We start from the raw sequence: 25571 nt of genomic DNA on the forward strand, positions 1-25571 counted from the left end.
TATTGCTTGAGCTAATTATATTTAGTTAGTCAAAGCTTAGCTTTGTTATATAAAGCAACATCTTGTTCCAGGATAGAATGCTGCACAGAACTAAGATTAAGCAACACTCCATTATATGGACTGAGATTCAGTGGGTTTAATTTTTGTCAAAGTTTTAAGCATCCAGACCAATATTCTTGCAAACCAAGGCTGTCCCTAACAACAAAGTATTACACCCTCGCTGATTATTTTAGTGGGAGAGATAAGAATGACAAGTCTTGGTGCTCTGTCACCTAGAAGTACACCCTCTCCCTTCTGGAGCAGGGACTGTACCAAAAGCAGGGGGAGGGACATGAGAGGCTGCAAGGCATAGACGCAGATTTTGATGCTGCCGCAAATCTGGGTATCCTACCCTATCGCACATTTGACCCCTGCTTTGAGCAGAAAAGATATTGCTGCACTTTGGCGAGTTTGGCCCTTTAGGACGCCCGCGCAACGCTGGCAGCGCTCGGAAGCGCTGGGTGCCCAAAGGCAAGGTTCTGCAGTGGGCTGCCTGCTCCCTCTGCTGGCAGCGGCCGCTCCGTCGGTACCGGCGCCTCTAAACTCCGCCGGAGGAGCTGGAACTGTGCTGAAGACGGGGGAGAGAAGACATCAAAACAAATCCCTTGAGAACATGAGGCATGAGTTTACATCTCCTTCCAGTGTGATGGATGAGCCATCAGTCCTGCTCACTACCGTCAGCAGCAAACAGATCGTGTCTGTGCCTTACGTAGGTCCTGGAGCTGTTCTGTTCCTTTATCATCACCCAGAAAACCTGTAGTTTTACCATCATCCAGAAAACCAGTTACCCACAGTAGCGAAACAATCACAGTTTGTTTAGCCACTTCATTTTTATGGGTATCAAAAACTGTGAAGTGAGCAATGGATTAAAAAGCAACACAGTTTTGACCTCATGTAAAAATCCTCTGCAGAATGTGAATACCTGCAGTAATTCCTCTACTGTAGCACCCATTCTAGCTCTTGTCCTCACAGTGCACAGTGGACTGGCTCGTTTTTCAGTCATGTTTTTTTTTACAGTAAAAACTCCAGAAATGGCATAATATGAGAATTTGTAATGCAAGGATCGAATATCCCTAACACTCTGGATCACTGGGTCCCACAGTACCCATGGCAAGGCACAGCCACCGCACCACTTATTCTAAAGATTCTGACCCTGGTGAGCTCCCACTCCTCCACCATGCAAGCACCACTGCTGATATGTTAGAGAGAGAAGAAACACAGTGGCCAGTTGGAGGCAGGTTGTGCTGCTCTGGATCCATCTGAAACAAAAGCACTTTTCTTCTGAAGATGATACCTTTCTCTAGGTGTCACAGGCATCACAGTACCTCGCCAAATGACACTACAGTTATCAGCCATGTTATGCAAGAGCAGTATTACTGACTACACAAGAAGCACATGCACCATTAACTACCCACATAGCCAGGGAAGCAAATAAACACATTCTGTCTTCAGGTGCCAGGACACAGTTAACGTACTGGATGCTGCACACCTTTCCTCTCCACCCCAGTAACCCTGAAAAGCAAAAATTCTTTGGCAGAAAAGTTGCACAGAAAGGAAAATTGCAAAGACATGGGGTTGCTTGTGAAACAGGTATGAAATTAAACAAGCTTGCTCCTAATAGCCAAGTTCTGTCATCTGCTTCAGTTTTTTAAGTGTCACAGAGCGGCATTTGAAAATGTACTTTGAATATACATGTTCACTTGAAAAATGTTTTCTAGAATCAGTAGATTTCAAAAGATGTATTTCAAGTATTTCAAGGTGGCTCCCTAAAGAAATAAAATATATGTAGCCATATTTTTCATGCAAGCACATACACTGTGTTTTCCAATAGCTTGAAATCATCAGCCTTTTTTAATAACATCTGATAGGGGTGGTCAGTTCCTATAAGCTTGAAACATCAGAATTTTGGGACACAGTTTTTATTTTAATCATTACAGCAAGTTATTAAAAATGTTCTCTGTTGGATATTATATTCAAACTGAGTTGTAACTTCTCTAAAAATTATAAAATCTATTGAATACTTATACACCATCAAAAAGAAATGATGACTGGCACTTTAAAAAAGCACTGTAATTATATATGAAAGGCCAGTATTTCTGCTAGTGTTCAAAATTTATCTGTGGCAGACTTGACGGTAGAACTGTGTCACCTTTAACACTAGAATTTCCTGACATGAAAGCCATGAATGGCTTTAGCTTATCTAAAAAGAGAAACAGAATCATTAGAAAATGGAAAGGACCTGGATATAGGCTGTGCAGAGGAAACAGTAATATTCTTAGAGTAAGATCTTCAAGTTCTTTAGAAATTCTGCTTTGGAATATACTTCATGGTTTTATCCATGGGGTAAAAATCAGATGCTGCAATTAAATCTCATACAATTAAAATCTCTCAGTCTAACAATGTATTTATCTATCTATCTATCTATATTTCACAATAGGAAAGCCCTTTGCTGAAAATGATGAGGCTGATTAATTAAAATAGAATTTACTTTTCCAGTTCATTTGTAGAAGTATTTTGAGGTCTTGATTATAATGATTAACTTAATGGATAAATTCTTTCTTCATGAATAATCTGTTCTCTTCTGATTTCATTTTGAAGCTTGCTAAAGAAGGTTCAGAATTGTTTTGAATAGTGATAAATGCAAAAATCACACTTACAAAGAAGTGTAGCAATTTAACATTGTGAAAGTTCTGATACTGCCTCTTGTCCAACAGAATTTCACCAATACCTACCTTTTCTAGAGCCAGAAAACACACTGTAAGAGGGCCAGTTGTATCCTGTTACTTAGTGAAATTATTAGATTATGACTGATTTTAATGGAGAAAAGACCATATAACTCAGATGTCTCAGGGGAAGTGAAAGAAATCAGGTTATTATCCTACCAAGTCCTCCTGTAAAAGCAGTGCACATTTAGGAAACACTGCGTAGAGATGCGCAGAACACAGATACAACACATTGACTGGATTCTTTCTGAAGCTACGCTGGCTGCTAAAATGTCAATACCTGGTTAATAAAAGCAGAATAAGCTTTTATTCTCTTCCTGTTCACAAAACACAGGAGTCCAGAAAAATGCAAGCACTTCTGGCCTGTACTTTCTCCTGAGCCACAAAAAGCTGAAAGCTCCTCCATCCCAGATCAGAAAGTGAGATGCCAGTCTCCTCCCCCATCAGCAGAAGGTTTTCTGGGCACCGGTCTGACAAAGGCCTTTGTCCCTCACCTGTGAACATTTTCACAAAGTCAGCACTCGACATGCTCATAACCACATCAGCTGTCCCAGGAGGCTTCCCAAAGCCAGTGCTCCCACCCTTGTTCTTCAGGTCGATATACCACGTGCCTCCACCGTCACCTGCACAGAGAATGAAGAGAGGTGAGGAGGCAGCAAAGGCGCTCTGCCCTCCCTCCCATTTGGGGGCAGGCAAAGCCAACCCCTGGCAGGTGACCCCAGCCCCACGTGCCCATGTGGGGACACGGGCAGGAGAGCCCAAAGGCTGCCCTTCGCTCACAGACCTGGAGGCAGCGGGTGTTTCAAGGAGACCCTGGGAGCACCCCTGCCTGTCCTCACGCCAACCCTGTGAGGGAGGGCAGCGACAGTGACAAAGGCTCCGCCTACGGCGGGAGTGGCAGCAGCTCCCTGTGCCTGCTGGAGGTCCTGAGAAGGAGCATCACAGCAGAACAGGAGAGGAGCTGTTCTGTTTCGGCATCCACTTGAAAAGGTGAGTGCTTCTGTTTGAAATCACTGAGTGCCTTTTGCTAGGGAAGGTTTCCCATTTGATGCTCTTACCAGATAATTCAAACTGAAAGACGCCCTGAGTACTTCTCACATTCTCTTCCGTCATGGCCCCCTCAATAACTCTGAATGTTTCTGCAACAGGCCCGGATGGCTTGGCTGGAGCAGATTCTGTCTTCTCCTCTTTCAATGCTTGGGCAGCACCTGCAAGAATTTAACTTTTCTGCCAAGTCTTCTAAGCTGTTAATCGATTTACTGCTTTTGTTGCCAAGTTTTGGAACTCTCTAGATATGGCCAAAGAGTCATGTTTAGAAAGGAGCCGTTGTTTATTCTGATCAGGGTGCACGGTGGAAGTTTTCCACAAATCAAACATACCAAGGAGTGAAAAGTGAGAGAATTTACACATTGAAATCTACATAAACCCACTTATTTAATATATAGTTACCACCTAGCTATCGCATAATTGTTTATCTTGCACAAGGTGTGCCACTGCCTGTGAGGAGATGTGGGTTCCTCTTCTGCGTCTCTGGTTTTCTCTGATGGTCATTTGGTGAGGTACCCTATATTCCGTTTCCAGCAAAGTTCAGTTCAGGGCTCCCAGAACCCCAGGTTGAGTGCCAAAGAAGACATCATCTTAGACAATTGCCAAACTGGTTGTAAAACACAAAAGCTTTCCACAAACATCGAGCAACATCTGCTTAACACAAATGATAGCATCTTTTTACACTCAAAAGAGGGGTTAAAGGTGAGAATGATGCTGTTGGGTTCCATCTGCAACAGAGATCAAAGGAAGGGACAGGGACAGCGAATTCTGCTTAAAGATACAGAGAAATCTACTTAAAACACAGAGAATTCTGCTTAAAGTCATCAATTTGATCAGCATTCTACTTTACTGCAGCGAACATGCGCATTTAACAATAATGGACAGCTTTTGCAATTTATGAGGCAAATCAAAGTGAACAGCCTATAAAATGCTGTTGAAAGTCTATTAGGTGCCTACAATATCAAAAAATAGTTAGGTCTGTAAACCATGCAAATTTCATGCTTCAACAGACTGTTTCTGGTATAATTTAGCAAGACAGATCATATGACACTCCTACAAAATGTGCTATTTTCCATTTGATTTTTTTTTTCCAGCAATATTTACTTTTACTGGTCTTTAAATTTTTTTAATTGCCTTTTAAAAAATATTTTTATTGCTTTTTCCAGCAATATTTACCTGTGACCTTCAGCATAAAAAAGGATTCTTCAAAATAAGGCACTGATTATAAATCACAAAGGTTTCAAAGTCCTGTGGAAGGTAACATTTTTTCACTAGCTTTGAATACAGAGGCTCTGCAGCCACTTCCATAAATCTCACCCTCCAAATGAGAGAAAAGGGCTTTTGTCAAGCAGCTTGAATGAAGTCCAAGTTCTTGGGAGAAAAAGCAAACCAACCAACTTGAAATCCAAGTGGCATTCATTATCACCAGAATTGATCAACTTGTACATACAGTGCTTTTCCTGCCATATCTATCTACCTTCACTGCTGTCATCAAAACTAGAAACCTTGTAAAGCTGCAAAGAAAAATGTTTGAAGATATGAAACCATGTCATCGGCTGATATATAGTAATATAGACATTGTTCTGGACAATGAAAAAACAAAGTTATGAGTTAGGGAATTGCAACCAATTTAATTAATTATCATTTAACTACGTAACTATTTTGTTACTAAAAAATGAAAAAAACTTAGAACTCACCTCAACTCTCCTCTACAGTCCTTACTCATTTCTAATAAATTCTTAGATTTTGTGCCAAATTTGTGAATTCCTTCTACTAACAGTATACTTATAAGTGTCCTTAACTGTTGTTGTTAAATATCCAAATATTATTTAATATTCCAATCAAATAGTGGTGAGTTTAAGGGGAATATTTTAAATATAATGATTCTTCTGCTAAAAATTCTCTTCTTAGTATGTTGACATAACAACAGTATTCATTAGGGTGCACATTTGGTAATGAATGGAGGAAACAATATCATGCTGACCGTGGGATGGAAATACCAGTGATCTATGCCCCTGGTGTACTATATGATCTTGCACAAGTGGTTTTCCTCAGTTTGCCTCCCTTTCCAACTGAAAAATGTCATATTTCTACCTATTTCTATATTCTTTTTGAGATATATTCATTAAAAGCAATGCTTTAAGACTTGAATGATGATAAAATGTCAAATGCCACTCAAAAACACAGGAGGCCGGAAGGGAGGCAGCAAGTTTGTTGGGATTGTCATCTGGAGGACACATGGTGTGTTCAGAGCCAATTGCTGGCCTGAAAGATCTCCTCACTGTCTTGATGACACGCAGGGCCCAGCTGACAGTGCTCACCAGGACCTTGCCACCTCCTTCTCCACAGCTGCATCTCCTTCCTCAGGTGAACCCAGCTCAGCCACAGGTGAAGGCTGGGGAGTGAGAAGCAGCTGGCAGAGGGAGGCTCCAGCAGAGACGGGTTTGCTGTGGCAGCCAGGGAGGCTTTGCTGAAACACAACACCGCAGCAGTTGCCTGAATTTGCGTAAGTGAAAAGGCTGATGGGCAAAATACCTGGCCCCACAGAGTTAAAGAAGTAGCTCTTGAAAAAGAAGGGCCTACCATGTTCTCCTGTGAGTAGCTGGGTGGTCGGGGGCCAGCTCTGCTCCAGGATGAATGCTGTACCATCAGAGGGAAGGGCAATTTGGGGAGTGGGGGGATCCTCCACCGCATCTTTGTAGAGATGCAGAGCACTGGACTGCAAGCACAGATGCAGGAGTGCTCAGCCCATGGTAAACCTGTGCTCCCCTGCTGCCCACCACTTGCAGGGCTAACATGCAGGCACTGGAAAGCTACTGAAAGCCAGTGCTCGAGCGTTCCACCTTCTATAGTGCCTTTTCAAATGTTCTCTGCTTCTCATGCTAAAAAACCTTCCGGGACATAAACTGACTCTCCTGGTATAGAAAAAAGCCCCATCACTCCAGTTCCCCTATTATATACTGGAGAGAAAAAAAATACTTGAGGGGAGGAAGGTTGGACGTGATGCCAAGGAGCTTCTCCTGCAGGAACTTCTGTGCATGGCTGAAACCAGCAGCTCTATACACACAGGCATGATGGCTTGCTTCTGTAGAGCACACTGCAGGCATGAGGCTTTCAGTCCTGGCATGCACCTGTGGCAGATAAGCCCTGCCCTGCTCATATGGGCTGAGTAGCTACAGAGAGAAAGGAGAAGCATGCCTGAAGAACATTTTATCAAAGCTCTTTCAGTTCCATCTGTGTGGGATACCAGCCTTGGGAAAGCAGGTGGCATGAGAGATGTTCCAGCTGCAAAGTGTTCAGACAGCCCTTGGCCTCATCAGCCTACTCATGCATTGTTCCTGCAGGAGTCTGCAGCAGAAGTGAACCAACAGCCATAATTATGCCAACACATAAGAAGTAGCACATCTGCTTATGGCTGACTTTGTTTTCTGTTTAAGTCAGTAAAACCATCCATCTCAATTCTTCTAGCAGGTTCAGATACACCAAGTGACTTCCCCTTCTGCCACCAGCTCCCAGCGAAACGCAAGTCCCTCTCAGGATGCTGTGCAAGACCTCTGCATGAAAGCTGAAAGGGAAATACAAGCCAAAAGTAGAACCTGATAGAAGACTTGCCAACCATAGCAACAGGTAGGCAGCATAGCAAGGTCAGGAGGAGGTCAGAGCCTTCCTTTGGCAACAGAAGCAGGAGGAGGAAGAGTTATGTGTGTGTGTGTGTGCATGTGGTGGTGCAGGACATGGAGGTGAGGGCCAACCTCGCAGTTATTAGGAAATCAGAGAGGGACTAGAGGAGGAGGTGAAGGAGAGGGCAGCCGTGGCTGGATGAGCAATGACAGATAATCCTGCTGCAGGCTTTCTGATGAATAAGGAATCACAGAATCATCAGGGTTGGAACGGACCTCTGATCTAGTCCAATCACCATGTCAAGCCAGGGTCACCTACAGTAGGTGACACAGGAATGGGTTTTGAATGTCTCCAGAGAGGGGGACTTCAGGACCACACCCCCACTCTCCCCCAGAGCAGCCTGTTCCCATACTCTACCACACTCAAAATAAATAAGTTCTTTCTCATGTTGAAGTGAAACTTCTTCTGTTTTAGTTTATGGCCATTACTCCTCATCCTGTTGCTGGGCACCACTGAAAAGAGTCAGACACCATCCTCTTGGCACCCACCTTTGAGATATTTATATGCATTAATGAGATCCCCTCTCAGTCTTCTCCAGACTAAACAGACCCAACTCCCGCAGCCTCTCCTCTTAAGAGAGATACTCCAGACCCCTCATCATCTTTGTTGCCCTCCACTGGGCCCTCTTTCTTGTCCTGAGGAGCCAGAACTGGACACAGCACTCCAGAAAGTGGGATGGCGGCAAAGCCTCCACTGATTTGAGTGGGACCCACAAGACAGTTCAGGCCAAAGCATAGTTTCACACACCTGGCAGAGAACGAAAGAATGCGGGAAACCTCCCGATTCAACGTTTCATCCCACACAGGCCCGCTCCACACCCAGGCTGGCTCGCACCCCGCGACCACACCACCCCCGCTCCCTCCTCAGCCTCGGGCGGCCGCTCCGGCGGCTCCTCGCTGGGGTCCGCGGCGCTGCCCCCGCCCCGCCGGCCGGGCCGCTCCGCCCCGATGAGGCGCGGCGGCTGCGCGGCCCGCGGGATCGCCGCCGCCATGCTGCCCAACACCGGGTAAGGTGCCCCGTCCCGCCCGGGCCCCGCGCCCCGCTCCGCAGGGCCGGGCCGGGGGGATGCCCCGGCACAGCCGCGGCTGCTCGGCCGCCGCAGGGCCCTCGGGGCGGGCTGGGCTGGGCTGGGGCCGCCGCGGGGGCTCGCGGGACGCTCCCGTGCGCGGTGCTGCCCTGCCCTCGGTGCGGGGCCAGCCGGGAGAGGGCGGTGGTAGCGCAGGACGCCGTGTCCCGGTGGCCGTGGGGAGCAGCCCGGGGGCTATGCCGGCCGAGGGTCCCCGGGACCCTCGGGGCGAGCGCTTCGTGCCAGTGCCCTTGAGCGGCGCGTTTTGCGGTGGAAATAGTTACTGGAGGGTTTTAACGTAGATTCGGCAGTGTATCTGTAACTTTATACACATAAAATTATTCTTCCCTGTCTTGTGCCAAGCCAGTACCTGCTTACCTGGCAGTCAGATTTTTTTCCAATATAGGATCTTTTCTGCCTTTTAGCCTTTCAGAGGCCAGCACTGCTAACAGCTAGGAAGATAAATTGTTATTATTAGTTTCTGTATGTTATAAACAGGATTATTCATTAAAATCCTAGGGTCTGTGTGAGCTCTAAACAGTGTCCCTGATGTGACTTGCACGTTTCTGCATTACTAGTCATTCCTTGTGGGAAAGGAACCTATCTTATTGTCTTTCAAGATCCCCAGGACTGCAGGGCACAGAGATGAATTCGACATATTCTGTCTTATTTCCAGAATTCAGCCATGATGGAAACAATACATATGCAACCTTCGCAATACAGGTTGTAAACAATTTTGGACAGGCACATGCTTTATAAACTTGTAAACTATTGGGCTGCTAAGCGAACTAAGAAATAAACCCAAAGTCTTACAAGTATGAGTTAACAAACCACTACCTCCAAGCCTGACCAACCAGCTAGTTTTTTACTAGTTTGTGCACCCATCCAGATCATATCATCATATCTTAAATATGAAGCAAAAATATTGTGACAGAGGATGTTGAAAGCCTTACATTTACCCGTCCCATTGAGCAAAGGGCCTGCTTTTACTGCCAGTGTAGCAGGAGGAGTCCCCGTGTCTTTCGCAAATCTCAGCTGCAGGTGAACTTTGGTTTTCCTGGCACCACCCCAATATGGCTGGTAATGTTTCTGTTTCCTTCTTTGTGACCTGTCTTTAATCCCACTATCTGTATAACACTTATGTTTATGGGAGCTGATTTACATGTTCCCTGCAAAGCCATGCTGGTCTTCTGGTACATCTACTTGTCTTTCTGAATGGACCAGTCTTGCCCTTGGCCGGGCTTAAAGCCCCATCAGCTTTCCTCAGCCTCTTTCTCCTCTAAAGTTGCCTCTTGCTGGACCCCATTTACCTCTTCCCTGACTAAGGAGGATTCTGCTGACTTCACATTGGTTGGTTAAAGGCAGAAGACAGACTCTGGCCTTACATGACTGAGTTTTGCAGTTTGACTGTATTGCAGAATTGAACTTCACTCATTGTGCATGTGACTTGACTCTTGGCAGCAGTTTTTTGTGATTCACTGTGCTGTTTAGATATTTTTTTTCATGTGCCTTTCTAGAACTCAATTTTGCAGATGAAAGCTCTTTGAAATGGCATCTGCAGGACTTTGTTGACTTCCTGGGATGCTATAGATGCCTTCCCCCTTGCAGGGGAAGATCACTCGCCCTTTCTGCCCCATTCCGGTTTTCTGCCTTCGGAAAGCAAACACTCTCCTAGAGAGCATTTAAGGGGTGGATGTTCTCAGATTTAGAGGGGAAAAAACACATCTGAAAACAGATGTGGAGAAACAGTACTAAGTCTGGTCAATCTAAAAGGAAAACTAATGCAGGCTTGGAGGCTGGTGTGTAATATTTGTAATGGAAGCAAAAAGTGAAGTCACCATTACACAGTTTTTATGCATTCTCTTACTGAAGTTAAAAACTCTTGCTTTTGCTGCAGAGTTACAGAAAACAGCATGAGCTTTATGCAGAACACTGAAACACACATTCCTTCATATGGAGTACCTGTGGTCTAAGAAACTTTATTTTTGAATATACTTTAAAATGGAGTTGATATTTCTCTTTTCAAAAATTCAGTGACATTATGTCAGCCAGACATCTTTCCTGTATTCTAAAATGTATTTCTCCAGAGGTTTTGATTGAACTTGTTCTTTTGGAGGACCCACTGGATTAAATGCAGTTACTGAAAAACTGTTGAGCATAGAAGATTTAAGAGAAATAATTGCCATTTCTGAAAATAAAGTTTTTGCATATAGCATTGTGGTTCTGGCCTTGGAACTTTATACTACATTGAGACAGCAGTTCTTTGTGTATGGAGAACTGTGACAAGTAAATTACAGACATCTGTGTAGGTGTGTTGTCTCCTTAGAAACTGGCACTTCGTTTTTAGGAATTACTCCTTTTCCACTGTTGGAGAATGTAGCAGCTCTGTTGTAAACAGTGTGTGGGATCATTTTACAAAGAGGGAGAAATGTAACTGGGTGACCTGTGTAACCTTCTTGCTTTATAATGTTTGCAAACTTGGGGAATGGTCTTAGTTCACTGGTGCTTTGCTGTAGCTGTAGCCATCCCTTTTGTGCTTGAAGGCTGTTTTGTTAGTAAAACGATGAGGGTATTTGTCTGGTTGAGAGACTGCACTAATTACTTTTTTGCTTAGAGAGTGATAAAAGTCAATGATTTACACCTTTTTCTTTGTCCTCCTCTTTACCCTCCACTTACCCCTTCACCTTCAGGAAACTGGCAGGATGCACCCTCTTCATCACAGGCGCAAGTCGAGGCATTGGCAAAGCCATTGCTTTGAAAGCTGCTAAGGATGGTGCAAACATTGTGATAGCTGCCAAGACAGCTGAGCCCCATCCTACTCTTCCAGGGACTATCTACACCGCTGCAGAAGAAAGTGAGTTTTAACAAATGAAAGTCGGTTTCAGGTGCTAGGCTGGGTGTAAGCTTACTTGTCATACCTGAGTGGAAAAATGCATAGATATTCCAGTTTACCTTTACTTAAATAAGCTTAGTTCTTCTCTGGCCTCTCAGGAATGCTGTAGTGTTACTGTAATGAAGATGTATGTGTATATAAATGTAAAAATACCATGTTACTTGAGATGTATGAAATACACATTCACAGTGTTAAGATTTGATTTTGGCTTCCCTGTTCGTTATACAACACATAAAGAGGCACAATTTGAGAGTATGATTTTCAGTGCCTTCTTGAAGCATGTTGTTGCATCAGAGGTTGTCAGAAGGTTCATATTATTTGTGCCGTCTGAGAGCAAATTTTTAAATGTTTAATTTTTTAATTGTACAGTTGAAGCGGCTGGAGGAAAGGCTTTGCCCTGCGTTGTTAATGTGAGAGAAGAAGAGCAAATTATTAGTGCTGTGGAGAAAGCTGTGAAGACTTTTGGAGGTATGTTAATAGTGTGGGGGAGACATGAACAGGCAGATTGTTCAAACAAAAAGAGAAAAGAACAGCTGCCTTACTCGGGCTTTTTGTCTTTAAATGTTAGTGTGAAACGACTTATTTTTAAACCAGGGATTGACATTTTGGTGAACAATGCAAGCGCCATCTCTTTGACTGGCACTTTGGAAACAGCAACGAAGAAGGTCAATCTTATGATGGATGTCAATGTACGAGGAACCTACCTTACGTAAGTGCTGAGTGAAGGAATCAGAGTAATTGTAACAGAATGTATGATGTTTTTCTCAGTTTTTCTGAGAAATTTTGTATTTGTATTGCTGACCTAGAGTTGGAGTGTAATTATTCTACATGTGCTCACAGGGTTATTGGTCAACTGTTTGAAATTAATATTTGTAAGAATTAATTGCAAGTTGAAGTAAACAGGAACCTTATTACTGTAGTCATTAAGTGTTCACAAGCATCTCCATGCATGTAGGAAGAAGAAACTAGTTTGTTTCAAATGGTGCTCCAGCTTGGCTTTGCAAAATGCTGATGCTCTTACATTTCAAGCAAAATGACTAAATCTTTGCATATATCAGGTGCAATATCTTATTTGTCAGTTTCCTCCTCATAAGCTTTTAATCTTTAGAGACCTTTTATAACATAGCATAGCTAAAAGAGAAATGTTAAAGATATCTAACTTAATGATCTAAAGTGTTCTCCACCTACTTTTGACTTATCAGTTCTATCATTTATTTAAATTAACAAAGATTTGATTTCACTATTTCTCTGGTCCTTATTTTGCACATTTTTGGGGGTGGATTCAGTGGGTCGGATCATCTTTTCATATACAGGAAGTCATTTAGAGCTCTGTCTTAAAAAGAAGGTCTTGATTTTGACAGAGTTTAAGAAAAAATCCCTTAGGATGATGCAGATTCTCAAAATAAATTGTTGCCTGATATGATCAGAAGGTTTCTTATCAAAGTATTATCACAGAATCATAGAATAGTTTGGGTTGGAAGGGACCTTTAAAGGTCATCTAGTCCAACCCTCCAGTCTAGAATAGTGTCTGGTTTTGTGCAGATGAATCTGGTTATCAGGTATTATGATTATATGCATTAATGTCATTTTGCTAAGAGTAAGTGAACAAATTTGCTATTTAAATAGCGTAAAAACACAGAAGTAGCACCTTTCTGAATTAGAGAGATGTGCTCAGCATGGAGAGAGAAAGAGGATGGAAGAAAGAAAGACTGCTTTCAGAGTGGCATTTCTGTGCTTTCATTTGGTGACATATACTTTTGATAGGCTGTGTTTCTGTGCTCAAAAAGGCAAATTGAGTTTGGAGTTATGACATTCCATAAAATCCTCTATGTGTATCTTTGGATAAATCTCTGAATGGATTCCACTGTATTGAATGGCAAGTTCCATCTCTTCCTCTCTACCCACTAGCGACAATCACTTTCTTGGTGTTACATGTAGGTATTCCAAATTAATGGGGAATTCTTAAAGTCATCTTTGCTTTTGGTCCTATTCTGCCTTGAAAAGATCAAAAAGCAGGTTCTGTGTGCTGCAAATGGAAGACTGTATGAAAGATTAATGCCTGTCAAGGGAAGTGGTCTTTTTCATTGCTTTTGTAACTCTCAGTTAAGAAAACCTAGTCAAGCGTTTCTGCCTTTTCTTCCCCTTGCTTTGTATTTTGATTCTGTTTGTAATTTGTTTTCAGTGTAATGTTCAGAAAATTACAGTGGTTAAAAAACAGGGGTGTGGATTTTTTTTCCCCGTGGAGGACGTCGGGAAGACGTCCCATCTTACAGAGTGTACTTGTTGACATAGAATCATGGAATCATTGAATCGTAGAATAGATTGAGTTGGAAGGGACCTTAAAGATCATGTAGTTCCAAGCCCCCACCAGAGGCAGTGACATCTCCTACTAGACCAGGCTCAGAGCTCCATCCAGCCTGACTTTGAACACTTCAAGGGATGGGGAATCTACATCTTCTTAGGCAACCTGTTCCAGTGCCTCACCACCTTCACAGTAAAGTATTTCTTCCTAATATCTAATCTAAACCCATCTACTTTGAATTTAAAACCATTCCTTCTAGTTCTATCACTCCATGCCCTTGTAGAAAGTCTGATCTCCAACCTTCTTGTAGGCCCCTTTATGTACTGGAAGTCTGCAGTAAGGTCAGCCCAGAACCTTCTCTTCTCCAGGCTGAATAACCCGAACTCTCTCAGCCTGCCCTTGGTGTTCCTTCCCTCTGATCATCTTGGTGGCCCTCCTTTGGACTTGCCTCAACAGATCGATGTCCTTCTTGTGTCGGGGGCCCCAGAGCTGGATGCAGCATTCCAGGTGGGAACTCACCAGAGCAGAGCAGAGGGGCAGAATCCCCTCCCTCAGCCTGCTGGACACATACCTTTTATGAAGCCCAGAACATGACTGACTTTCAGGAGTGCAGGTGCACATTGCTGGGTCATGCTCAGCCTCTCATCCACCAGCACCCCAAGTCCTTCTTGGCAGGGCTGCTCTCAATTTGTTCATTTCCTGGCCTTTGCTGATACCTAGGGTTGCCCTGGCCCAGGTGCAGCTCCTTGCACTCGATCTTTTTAAGGTTCATGAGATTCCCATGGGCCCACTTCTAGAGCTTGACCAGCTCCCTGTAGATGGCATCCTGTCCTTCAGGTGTGGCAACTGCACCACTAAGCTTGATGTCATCAGCAAATTTGCTGAGGGTGTGCTTGATCCCTTTGTCTGTGTCATTAATGAAGCTATGGAATAATGCTTGTCTCAATGCCAACTGGGGGGACACCCCTTATCACTGGTGCTAGGCTGTCCATCATGACTTGGAGCCATTGAGCGCTACCCCCTGGACGTGACCACCCAACCAATTCCTTATCCACTGAACAGTCTACCCATCAAATCCTTTTCTCTCCAGTTTAGAGAGAAGACTGTTAAGAGGAACCACATGTAAAGCTTTAGAGAAGTCCAGATAAATGACATCTCTAGCCCTTCCCTTGTCCGCTGATGTAGTCACTCCACCATAGAAAGCCACTAGGTTGGTCAGGCAAGACTTTTCCTTGGTGAAGCTGTGCAGGCTGTCCCAAATCACCTCCCTGTCCTCCATGTGCCTTAGCATAGCTTTTAGGAGGATCTGTTTCCCAGGCGCGGAGGTAAGACTGACACGTCAGTAGTTCCCAGTCCTCCTTTCTACCCTTTTTTAAGATAGGTGCAATGTTTCCCTTTTTCCAGTCGTGTGGGATTTCACCTGGCTGCCTGCCATGATTTTTCAAATATGGAGAGTGCTTGGCAACTACATCAGCCAATTCCCTCAGAACTATGAGATGCCTCTTATCAGGTTCCACAGACTTATGTATGTTCAGGTTCCTCAGGTGGTCATGAACCTGATCTTCACTTACAGTGGGAAGCACTTTGCTTCCCCAGTCCCCATCCTGCTGTCCATCCACTCAAGAGGAGCAGGAGGAGAGGTTGCCATTGAAGGCTGAGGCAAAAAGCTGGTTTTGTACCTCAGCCTTCCCCTCATTAGTTGTTAACAGTTTTCCAGACTTGCTTATCCCAGAGTGGGGGATGGTGTGTGCGTGTACATGCTTTTTTTGCCTGTCTTTTCTGACTGACATATCTGTAGAACCCCTTCTTACTGTTCTTTGCATGTCTTGCAAAGTTCAGCTCTGGCTTCATTTTGGGCTTTCTCACCCCATCCCTACACAACTGGCCTGTGCCCCTGTACTCTTTCTAGGATACTTGCCCCTGCTTCTATTGCCTGTGCATTTGCTTCTTGACCCTTAGTTTGACCAGCAGTTCCATACTCAGCCACCCTGGTCTCTTGCCTTCCTTGTCTGATTCCTTTCACCTGGGGATCCCTAGCTCTTGCCTCTATGCAAAGCATCCCTAAAGATCTGTCAGCTCTGTTCTGCTCCCTTGTCCTTGGGCCAGCTTTGCAGGGGGTCCTACTGTCTAACTTCTTGAAGAACTGGAATTCTGCTCTTTTGGAATTCAGGGCCTGACTTTACTCTGCCTGAGTCATATCCCTCTGGTCTGTGAACTCCACCAGTGCGTGATCACATCTCCAGTTAGCTCTCTTACCTTCATGGCCATCAGATCCAGTATGGCATTCCCTCTGGTAGGGCTATAACCTGGGTCAGGAAATTATGCTCCATGCATTCCATGGATGCATTCCTGGATTGCTTACAGGTCACTGTACTACTTTCCCAGCAGATGTCAGGGTGATTGAAGTCCCCCAGCAGATCAAGAGCCTGTGAGCGCGATGTCTCCTGTGGCTGGAGGATCAAGGCCTCTTCAATGGGCTCCCCTTGGTCAGCGGCCTGTAGTGACTCCAGCCACAAGGTTCCCTTTGTTGCCCACAGGCTTTCAAGCTGTTCACAACTGTTCTTCAGACAGAGCTCTTCACACTCAATCCATCTGTTGGTGTAAACAGCAACCCCTATATTTCTCCTTCCCTTCCTGACCCCTTTGAACAGCCTGTAGCCATTGATAGCTGCACTTTAGTCATGGGATTCATCCCACCAAGCTTCAGTAATGGCAACCCAGTCATGTGTTCGGTTCCTATGCATCAAGAAGCCGAGACTTCAGTTAGTGAGCTTCCCATGCTGCCACTGAAAAGAGTGGAGACCTCAGGACATTTAAGCAGGTGTTAAATTAATTATTTTATTACTGTAATGATTTTGCTATTGAAGGAGTTCCCTCTGTGGCTGACACTGTGAATGGGTCCTCTTGAAATAAGTGGCGATGCTTTTGCCTTATGAAGCTTGATTAAAAATTCTCAAGCAGAGATCAAATGCAAACATGTATCCTAGTGCTAGAAATGAAGTCATATGACAGTTTCTATGAAGTAAAAGTTATGATTTACAGATGTGTAAATTCAAAGGATAATTCTCTAAGCAGAGAACGGATTTTCAGTTTTGCCTGGAATATTCGTAATAGCGTTCCACTCTGCAATAGTATGTCTTCAACCTGGTTTTAAAGAACAAATAGGTATGGGTTCAAAAGACAATGTATTTGTTACTAAATGATGCTCTGCACAGTTAATTTTGCTTATTGCCTTATAGTGTTTTGTTGCTTCTACCAGAACTATTACAAGGAGATTTATGGCTTCTGACCATCTGGAAAATCAGCGTCAGTTGATGCTGATGCACTGTTTGGAGTATATGGTCCGTTTGCATGAATGAATGCTAGGCCTGAGATAAGTGATCTGGAACAGATATTTTTTTGTTGTTCTTTATATCAGTTAAGTACTTCATACAAGAAGAGGGTCTCAGCTAAGTCTTTTACTGTCATGAAAGTACTGGTCTGCTAGTATGGTTTTTACTGTAATTATAGGTGGTCCGTAAAATAAGAGGAGACTGATATATCTGAATCAATCTTTCAGATCTAAAGCATGCCTTCCCCACTTGAGGAAGAGTAAGAACCCCCATATCCTGAACCTTAGCCCACCTATGAATCTGAATCCCATATGGTTCAAAAATCATTGTGGTGAGTAGCATTCAGAGCCTTTGTTGCTATTTTTTGAGAACCATGTAAGCAGCTGGTGAAATGTGCAGGAGTGCCAGATCTTGTATCTTTAGCACTGTATACAGACTGGCACTGGCAGAAATTGTATTGTGGGAAAATGTAGCGCAGGTTTCATGGCCTCATATATTCTTTATGTTTTCAAGGTAAGAGTCTGTGCTTTTTCATGGGAATTGTTAAGACTACAGAAAATTTTCTGCTCCAAATAGAGACTGAAACCCAAAATCTGTTTTCTTACCGATTCAGCCTCACGTTTGTTTTAATATGGATAAAGCTCCATGTTGTCTTTTAATATGGAAATTAGTTTTGAGATGGGAAAGGAACTCCATGTTATCTTGAGGTTAGTGTTGCTCATTTTAAAACTGTGGAAAAACTTTCCATTTTGGACATTTGTCATATTAAACTCCAGGAAGTTCCAGTTCTTTCCCAGAAAAAGTTTCACTTCTCCAAGTAGATAGATGACAATGATTTAGAATTCCTACTCCCTGCCTTTTTTGTTTTCTATAGGATATAGTTTGGTCATTAACAGCTTGTATGCCTTAGGCCTCATGAAAAAATCGAGCACTCTTGTCAGTGTTCTGTGTATGAAAAGCATGACAAAACCACCATACAGCCAGACTTCAGTCATTATTTTTGGCAAAATGTGTGTAGCTCTCGTTTTATTGTAGTGAAAAGATGACAGTCTACAGTCTGTATCTGACAGGGGTGGCAGAGAAGGGAGAGATTCTGACGCTAGGAAGGTACTGTTTTGTCTCAAAAACCTTCTTTTTCCTTATGAACCTATTACCTTTTTTACCTTTCCTTGATAGTTATATTGATAGAGTGTAAACTTTTATCTTTTTTACACTTCTTGTCTTAGCTTATACCATTTCTAAATATGGGATGTCCATGTGTGTCTTGGGAATGGCAGAAGAATTTAGAGGAGAAGTTGCTGTCAATGCTTTATGGCCTAAAACAGGTGATTTTTTTTTTTATGGTACTAAAATATTGACTTTCTGTGTTTTGACTGTTGGAACTTGCTTTATTTGACATTTAATACACTTCAGACTTCTTCTGGAATTGACTCAGGAGAATTAGCAGTTCTTTTATATCATTTTGGTTCATCCTGCACGGGTGCTGGTCTTCATTCCTAGTTCTCACTAGACCATTGCCACTTTGATCTAAACTCATCTTCAGCTAGTTTGCAACCCATTCAACTCCTTCAGCTGGTTAAAGCATGTGTGTAGATTTGGCTTGTCTGTACTTTTTCTCATGCACTCAGAGTTTTGGTTTGAACAGAATCACCAAAGTATTAGTGTGCTTTCATTAGCAGATACTGAACATCTGTATATGTTGTACTCTTTAGAATTCCTGCTAGTTAAGTTGCCAGAGTTCACATGGAACTGACAAGATAGATACCTCTGTGAACGCAGAAATAGTTTAAAAAACCCTGTTCCTAGAAATTTTGGCACAGTGGAGTTCTGTGAAAAGTTGTTCACAGAACTATGTGATTGCAAGTTACAGGAAATTAAAGAGCTCTGTGGAAGAAAAGTAACTCAATGCTCCCACACTGTGTTAACATCAATTTATTTTCTATGGGTCTGTGGGAGTCAGGGCTGCTGTTCAAGATTTGGCCAGCTGTTTGCCAAGGAGGCCAGTCTCTTCACCCCAAACACATCTGTGGGCAGAAATGATACTGATGTTAAAATCAATACCAGACAGAGGGTAATCTTGCCCTTTAGTGGTGTAAACCCCATCATTGTGTTAGGAAACATTACAACAGCAGTGTCTTATTTCCTTAACCTAGTGCAGGGAAGGAAGAAGCAAGAAGAGTAAAAGATATGAACCAAGATCCTCTTTTGAGGATGGTGCTCCAATGTAAGAAGTATTTGTACACAGGCACTTTTTCAATGTTTTCCTGTTAGGAGTTGCAGGCCCCTTTTTACTTGTAGTGCAAACCGGAACTCTCTGATCTGCTTTCTCTAAAGTGAGAAATATGAGCAAAACTTAAATATTTCAGACAAAATCAGCTGAGTTTCTTAGCTAAAATAGGTGATAATCAATTGGACACTTGGGTTAGTGTGTCTGACAGACTTGGTTGTTTTTCATTGGTCTGGATGCTTGCATCTTAAATTCTTCCAGTAAATGGATGCCTCATAATTCTTCTCACTCTATGAGTTTTACCTATAGAAATATTTTGGTAAGGGATAGACCTTTTTTGAATTACAGTTATACTGTTCATGATAATTATATCATCACAAAACCTGTACTGTTTCAAAGAGGATAAGGTCTTCATTTTTGATGTACTGAAGGCAACTTGCCTTCAGTAACCTGTGTAACTTCGGGGTCTGGATTGCCTTCCAGTGGAGTCAAAGCTCACCTTTCAGGTTTCAGGTTTGTGTTGTACTTTTTAATTCTGAGGCAGTTAGAAGAAATATGAACTTGCTTCCGCATACTTGCGTTTTGAGTGCTCCAGGAAAACCTCAGAAAAGTTTCAGTGAAGATTTCTGAGGATCTGTGTGATCTGGAACAGAGCATGAAACGTGATTCTTGAAGTCTTTAGCTCCCTAGACCTCACGCCCATCCCCCTGTCTTGTCTTTAAAATGCCACTGCTAAATGGGTTTTATATCTCCTCAGAATCCTGTGGGGGGGAGTAATTTGGTTTTTCATTAACAGAGGTGACCTTTTACCTACCATTGTGTGGGTTTTTTACGGTCACTGACTGATCAAACAATGTATGTTGTCTGTGGGAGCTAGGGACAGTAAAGGAATTAATCCACAATATGTCGTTCAGAGACATGGTATGAAGCTGCAGACAACACTACCAATTTCACTTATTTTTTCATGCAAAAGATGTTACAAGATTACAGGTGTCTTTTAAGTGCACATATTTACATTCTGCATAGGCACATTATGTGCCCCCTCCACAGCTTTCTGACTTTCCAACACCTTCTTTCTGATTCTAGATACGGTGGAATAAACATCCACTCATCCATGGAAATGAGTTGGTGCCTTTATGGGTCCCAACATACCATTGAAAGCTAAAGAATTTTTTTCTGCAGAGACCAGCTGGTTACACTAAGTCTATTTTGCAATGTAGCTGTTTTCACCCACCCATCTGAATAATTTGGCCTCCTGTTTTTCATGGCGAGGGAAAAAAGGACCTGTCAGAATTTCACTACCTGCTCACAATGGAAATTTTTTCAGAGGGATGGCTAACTTTATAAGCAGAAGTTACATTAAGTCTTATGTTGCATATTTGAATACATTATTTCTTTCTCATGTTTGCATATACTGCAGCACTCCAAATAGTACCAGTGTCTCAGATGTGGTCTGTTATTAAAGAATGTCTAGATGGTATTAAGTAAACTTCTGCAAAATCTGACATTCTTATGGGGGTGAAGTAGGAAACCCGAACAAAAGAAAGCCATATCTGTCTTTCTCTTGTGCACTGCAGTGCCATTCTGTCCTTGGTAACACATCTGTACCTGCTAAAATAAGTTAGAGGAGAACACTGCAGGAACTGCCACTTGTTAAGGAGTGAAGCTAATACCTGTTCCCCACAGCATCCTGCAGTACATGAGGCTTGGAAGTGCAGGAAGATTCAATTTACAAATGAAAACGTTATCTATTCTAGTAAATGCTTTTCTAAATGAAGATTTCTCTCTGGGAAATGCTGCAAAGTATTTAAAAAAGTAATTAGGCTTTCTGTAGAATTCAAGGTATGCAAAAGAGCTTTTTATTTGATGAATCCATTCTTGCTCATTCATCTTAAGACTGTTAGAAACATTGGATGAGCTCTCAAAGTTTGTATAAATCACTGATGCCTCCAGGAAAACCAGTGTGTCCTCAAGTATAAAGGAGGATAATGTGTGAATTCTCTAGTACTAAAAATGGTCTTTCGAGATGTTTCTCTTCCAAAAGTGAGAAAGTTAACTACTTTCTTGTGGTCATCCAGAGAGATAGTGTTACAGACTTCCACCATATCTAAAATAAGTTGCAAAGTACTTAGTTTAGAAGTCCACTATAATTTCATACAAATGTGTTTAACCTCAGTGTTAGTATGGATGCCTGGATCTGTTCATTTTACCTGTGACAGTATGCTGGTAATAAGATGCCAAGAGCTCTCCATTTATCTAAAAGTGAAAGAGAATGCCTTTCAGAAGGGCAATCCCATCACAAAGAGCACAGAGGAATAGTAGAGGTGTCCTGTGACAAAACTGGAAGTCTCTTCATGTGCTTTAGAGGAAAACCAGCATCACTTTATGTGAAACGAATATAACAATGTGCAGTCAGACTACTGTTTGAGACCTTTTTGCTTTAGTCTGTGCAAATAGGCTGACTGTGCTCAGAAGAATAATTGTTGACACTAACAGAGACGTGGTAGAAATGTGGGCCAGGAAAAGTGAGTGGCTTAATCAATCGTCAGAATAATGGAATATATTTGGGTCAACAGAAGCCAGTAAATTTCATCAGAGTATTTGACAGAAATATCCTCTGAACTGTTGGTAGTTATTAAAAAAAAAAAAAAAAAGTTGTGCAGGGCAGATAGCATTTCAGAGGACTAAAGAAAGGCAAATTTATTTTCTATCCTGAAAGATGAGAAAAAGACTTAGGGGATACCTACCTGTATGTACAGCATATCTATTTGTCACTTTTTATTTAAATGTGTATTTATAGCAGTTCACTTGATTTGAAAAAAAGAGAGGCTGAGGTTGGTTAAAGGTAAATGAAACCTAGGGACTAATCCTGACCACAGAAGAGTAAAATAAGGGGGTCAACAAGAACATCTACATACCTTTGCACTTTCCTAGTAAACACTTGGACAGGAGTTCTCTGGCCAGCACTGAAGACTTTTCTGTTTTCCCAGTTCCTACTTTGGAAGGTGAATGATCCAGCTCAGATAGATATGTCTTGCACAGTGCCTATTTTTTGCTCATTAAGAAATGTTGGGATCATTTCTGCATCAAAATTGCTCTTACTTTGTGTGGAATGGAGGCACCGAAAGGAGGAAAAAAGTGATGTAAAATCAAGTTTATTGTTCTGCTTCCATGCTCTTCTGTCCCAAATGTAGGAAAGGATTTGCAAGTCTGTCCCAAAACTTGACGGTAGAGTGTTGAGTCTTAAAAAGCAGATGGAAAAAAGCAGAACTGTACGAGGGGAAAAAAGTAACTTGGCAAGTGTAGAACACTACAACACTACATCCTTTCTGTGGAATAGGATGAAAGAAAAATGGAATGGATACCTCAGCCTGGAAGAGCAAATTACAGACTTGGACTGCATCCAACCTAATCTTCCCCTGACATTCCCTCGGATCCTGTCACTGGTCACCACAGAGAAGAGATCAGTGCCTGCCCCTCCTCTTCCCCTCACAAGGACGTTGTAGACTGCAATGAGGTCTCCTCTTCTTCAGGCTGAAGAGACCAAGTGACCTCAGCTGCCCTTCACCATCCTTGTTGCCCTGCTTTGGACGCTAAGAGCTTAATGTCTTTCTCATGGGAGTTATCAAAAGGCTAAAATTAATCATTGAGATTTTCAGTGTAATAATCATCGTAGGGAATACCTCTAATGGCTCAGGTATCACACATTCACTTTGAGGAAAATAGTTGTCCTGTTAGTTTTTCATGACCTGAATAACCCTCGAAATCCAGAGGGGGCGGGGTGGGGTGACCACTGATAAATAGATAGGGGGATGTGAATGTCATAAAACATTCTGCCCTTTTTGATTCCTTTAGTAGCTTCCTAGTTTTCACTGTTGCTTGTAAAGAGTTATTTGTTGGTTGGGAGTATTTCATAGCTTTTGTCTTCCTACAGTTTCCTTTTGCATGAAAAGAAAATTAAGTTTGTATACTTGCGAGAGAAACGGGAATTCCGTGTCATCAATGTTTAAGCTTTGTTTCCTTACTGTTCAAACTTTCTAGCCATACATACAGCTGCTATGGATATGCTGGGAGGAGCTGGAATAGAAAAACAGTGCAGGAAAACAGATATCCTGGCAGATGCTGCATACTGCATTTTAACAAAACCAAAAAGTTTCACTGGAAATTTCGTTATTGATGAAGTTCTGCTGCGAGAAGAGGGAGTTAAGGATTTTGATGTCTATGCAATTGCACCAGGTAAAAGAGACCTTTAAGATGAGAAGTGAGTTCAGGAAGGAGGGAAGGACATATGGAGAATATTAATGTCGTTTTCTTTCCAGGGGCTCTTACATTAGTCTGTAAAAAAGTTGCTTTGCCTCAGCTTTGAGGATGTGCCTTCCTGGAAAGCACGTATGCGTCCACTGGGAGTCTAATAATCAAATGCCTATTAAATTATATTAAGAAATTCTTTAATGAAAAAAAAATCTACTTGCATTGCAGATGTATGTATTAGTATTTAACAGCTAGTGAGATAGATTTTTATTTTTTTCATTCTTCAAATGTTCTTCATTGCAACTTTAAAAGCCCTATAGGTCAGATTTTAAAGGAACAAAATTCTAAACATGTTATTTCATGCTATGTTTTTTCCTTCAAGTTGTAGTTTATTTACTTATAGACTTGGCTGTAATTTCATGTGAAATTGATTCCTTCTGTCCAACTTTACTTGGATTTATTATTACATTTTTCCTTCCTGTTAGGTCACCCTCTGATACCTGACTTCTTCTTGGATGTTGAGATTGACACTACAGCTGTGAAACAAAAAGGATATGGTAGGGAAAGCACTGTGTGTACAAGTCCGTAATTTCTGACAGTAATGAGTGCGCTCTCTATTTCAATTTGTTTTTCTTTTTTCTCCTAAGAGTTTGGACTCCACTCAAGGTATTTAGCAGAAATCCTTTTCTCATTTGCAGGGTAATATTTATGGAAGTAACTCTGTACTAAAAACTAGAGAAAAAAATCCTACCTCCTGCAGGACTTTTGTGGTATAAAGTTAATGCATTATTTTGAAAAATCCTTTTTTAAACATCTGAATGTGGTAGTAAGAAGGTCACATGTAAATATCACTGGAAATTAAATAGCAAATGGCACATTTTGCAGGAATATCTCCTTTGCCTTGTTAAATGTATACAAAAAGTATAAATGAATCTTCCGTGGCTTCTTAGATGAAACATGCACAGTTTACACAATTAAAATAACTCTTAGTTGAAATGCAGAAGCCTTTTTTAGAAAAGCTTTGGTTTTGCTTTTTCAGAACTGTAGTGTGTCAAGTTAGAGGGCACCTAACAATGCTGAACAGGTTTCATAGGAGTGTTGAAATAGGGATAAGAGAAGGGCAGAGAAGGCAAAGTTTGAACAGTTCCTTTCTGTTGGAAATACAGAGCTGTTGAGTTGTTGAACTAGGAGGATTGTTCTGCCAGAGATGGATGGCGTTAGTTCCCTGGGCCTCATGATACCGGGACTCACAGAACAGACCTAACTGTTTTTTGGTACTGAAGACACCTAGGAGACTTTCAACAGCATTTTTAGAGGCTGTTCAGCTTGACTGACTTTGTAAATTGCAAATGCTGTCCTGTACTGTTAAATGTGCACATTCACTGTCATACAATAGAATGCTGATCAAAGCAGCAAATTGAGGCTTAGAAGCCTTTGCAGAAGAATTCATGAAAATATACATGTTCTTTACAAGATAGACAAGACAGAAGTATTTTGAGATGAAAGTGATGGCTATTAAAGACACTGTTTGGTTTTTTTTATTGTTGTCAGGAGTACATGGATTACATTAAAAAACTGCTGTGTAAGCATTTGTAATGAACTGAGAACAGTAAGAATTTTGCTGTCGTTTTATTTCCACTTTTCTTTTGACATATTAGGAAGTGAAATACATTTCAGAATTACATGTAATGCTCTACACCTATTCAGATCCTAGGTGCAGAAAGCATCCTTTACGGGTATAAATACTAAAATGGGAACATAATCATTTACTCTACTTTGAAGCTTAAATCTTTTCAAATGGAGCTCTGAATGCATATTTCTCCATTCATTTTTAAAGTGGTTTTCATTTGAAAGAGAAAAATAATCTTTCTTGTAGGTGCTGCCCAAGCATTGAAAGAGGAGAAGACAGAATCTGCTCCAGCCAAGCCATCCGGGCCTGTTGCAGAAACATTCAGAGTTATTCAGGGGGCCATGACGGAAGAGAATGTGAGAAGTACTCAGGGCGTCTTT

The 25571-nt window shown here is 42.1% G+C and overlaps 2 protein-coding genes across 2 annotated transcripts in view; one reads left to right on the plus strand and one right to left on the minus strand.

Annotated features, from left to right (window-relative positions):
* On the minus strand, positions 1–3974 carry LOC113951555 (hydroxysteroid dehydrogenase-like protein 2). The gene is made up of 3 exons (XM_027652642.1): positions 3821–3974; positions 3257–3385; positions 1–2239 (listed from the first exon to the last, which is right to left on the minus strand). Exons 1-3 carry the CDS (start codon positions 3873–3875, stop codon positions 2139–2141), a joined length of 285 nt encoding a protein of 94 aa, XP_027508443.1. The 5' UTR covers positions 3876–3974; the 3' UTR covers positions 1–2138.
* Positions 3975–8406: 4432 nt separating this feature from the next.
* Positions 8407–25571, plus strand: part of HSDL2 (hydroxysteroid dehydrogenase like 2) — an 18275-nt gene continuing 1110 nt past the window's right edge. Inside the window, exons 1-9 of the mRNA XM_027652494.1 lie at positions 8407–8496; positions 11247–11410; positions 11819–11917; positions 12044–12158; positions 17311–17414; positions 18310–18408; positions 23352–23546; positions 24047–24118; positions 25438–25565. Coding sequence (XP_027508295.1) covers positions 8438–8496; positions 11247–11410; positions 11819–11917; positions 12044–12158; positions 17311–17414; positions 18310–18408; positions 23352–23546; positions 24047–24118; positions 25438–25565 — 1035 coding nt within the window. The 5' untranslated portion in view covers positions 8407–8437. The remainder of the gene's footprint in view (positions 8497–11246; positions 11411–11818; positions 11918–12043; positions 12159–17310; positions 17415–18309; positions 18409–23351; positions 23547–24046; positions 24119–25437; positions 25566–25571) is intronic.

This window comes from Corapipo altera, unplaced genomic scaffold, assembly GCF_003945725.1.
Source record: "Corapipo altera isolate COAL_440 unplaced genomic scaffold, ASM394572v1 61286, whole genome shotgun sequence".
Taxonomy (NCBI): Eukaryota; Metazoa; Chordata; class Aves; order Passeriformes; family Pipridae; genus Corapipo; species Corapipo altera.

Bases quoted from the DNA above. Each gene is read 5' to 3' on its own strand.
- LOC113951555 (XM_027652642.1), bottom strand. From the start codon at position 3,875: ATGACGGAAGAGAATGTGAGAAGTACTCAGGGCGTCTTTCAGTTTGAA. The intron at 3,386-3,820 runs GTAAGAGCATCA...TTCTCTGTGCAG, and splicing joins CTTTCAGTTTGAATTATCTG to GTGACGGTGGAGGCACGTGG. The intron at 2,240-3,256 runs GTGAGGGACAAA...TTCTCTTTTTAG, and splicing joins CTTTGTGAAAATGTTCACAG to ATAAGCTAAAGCCATTCATG.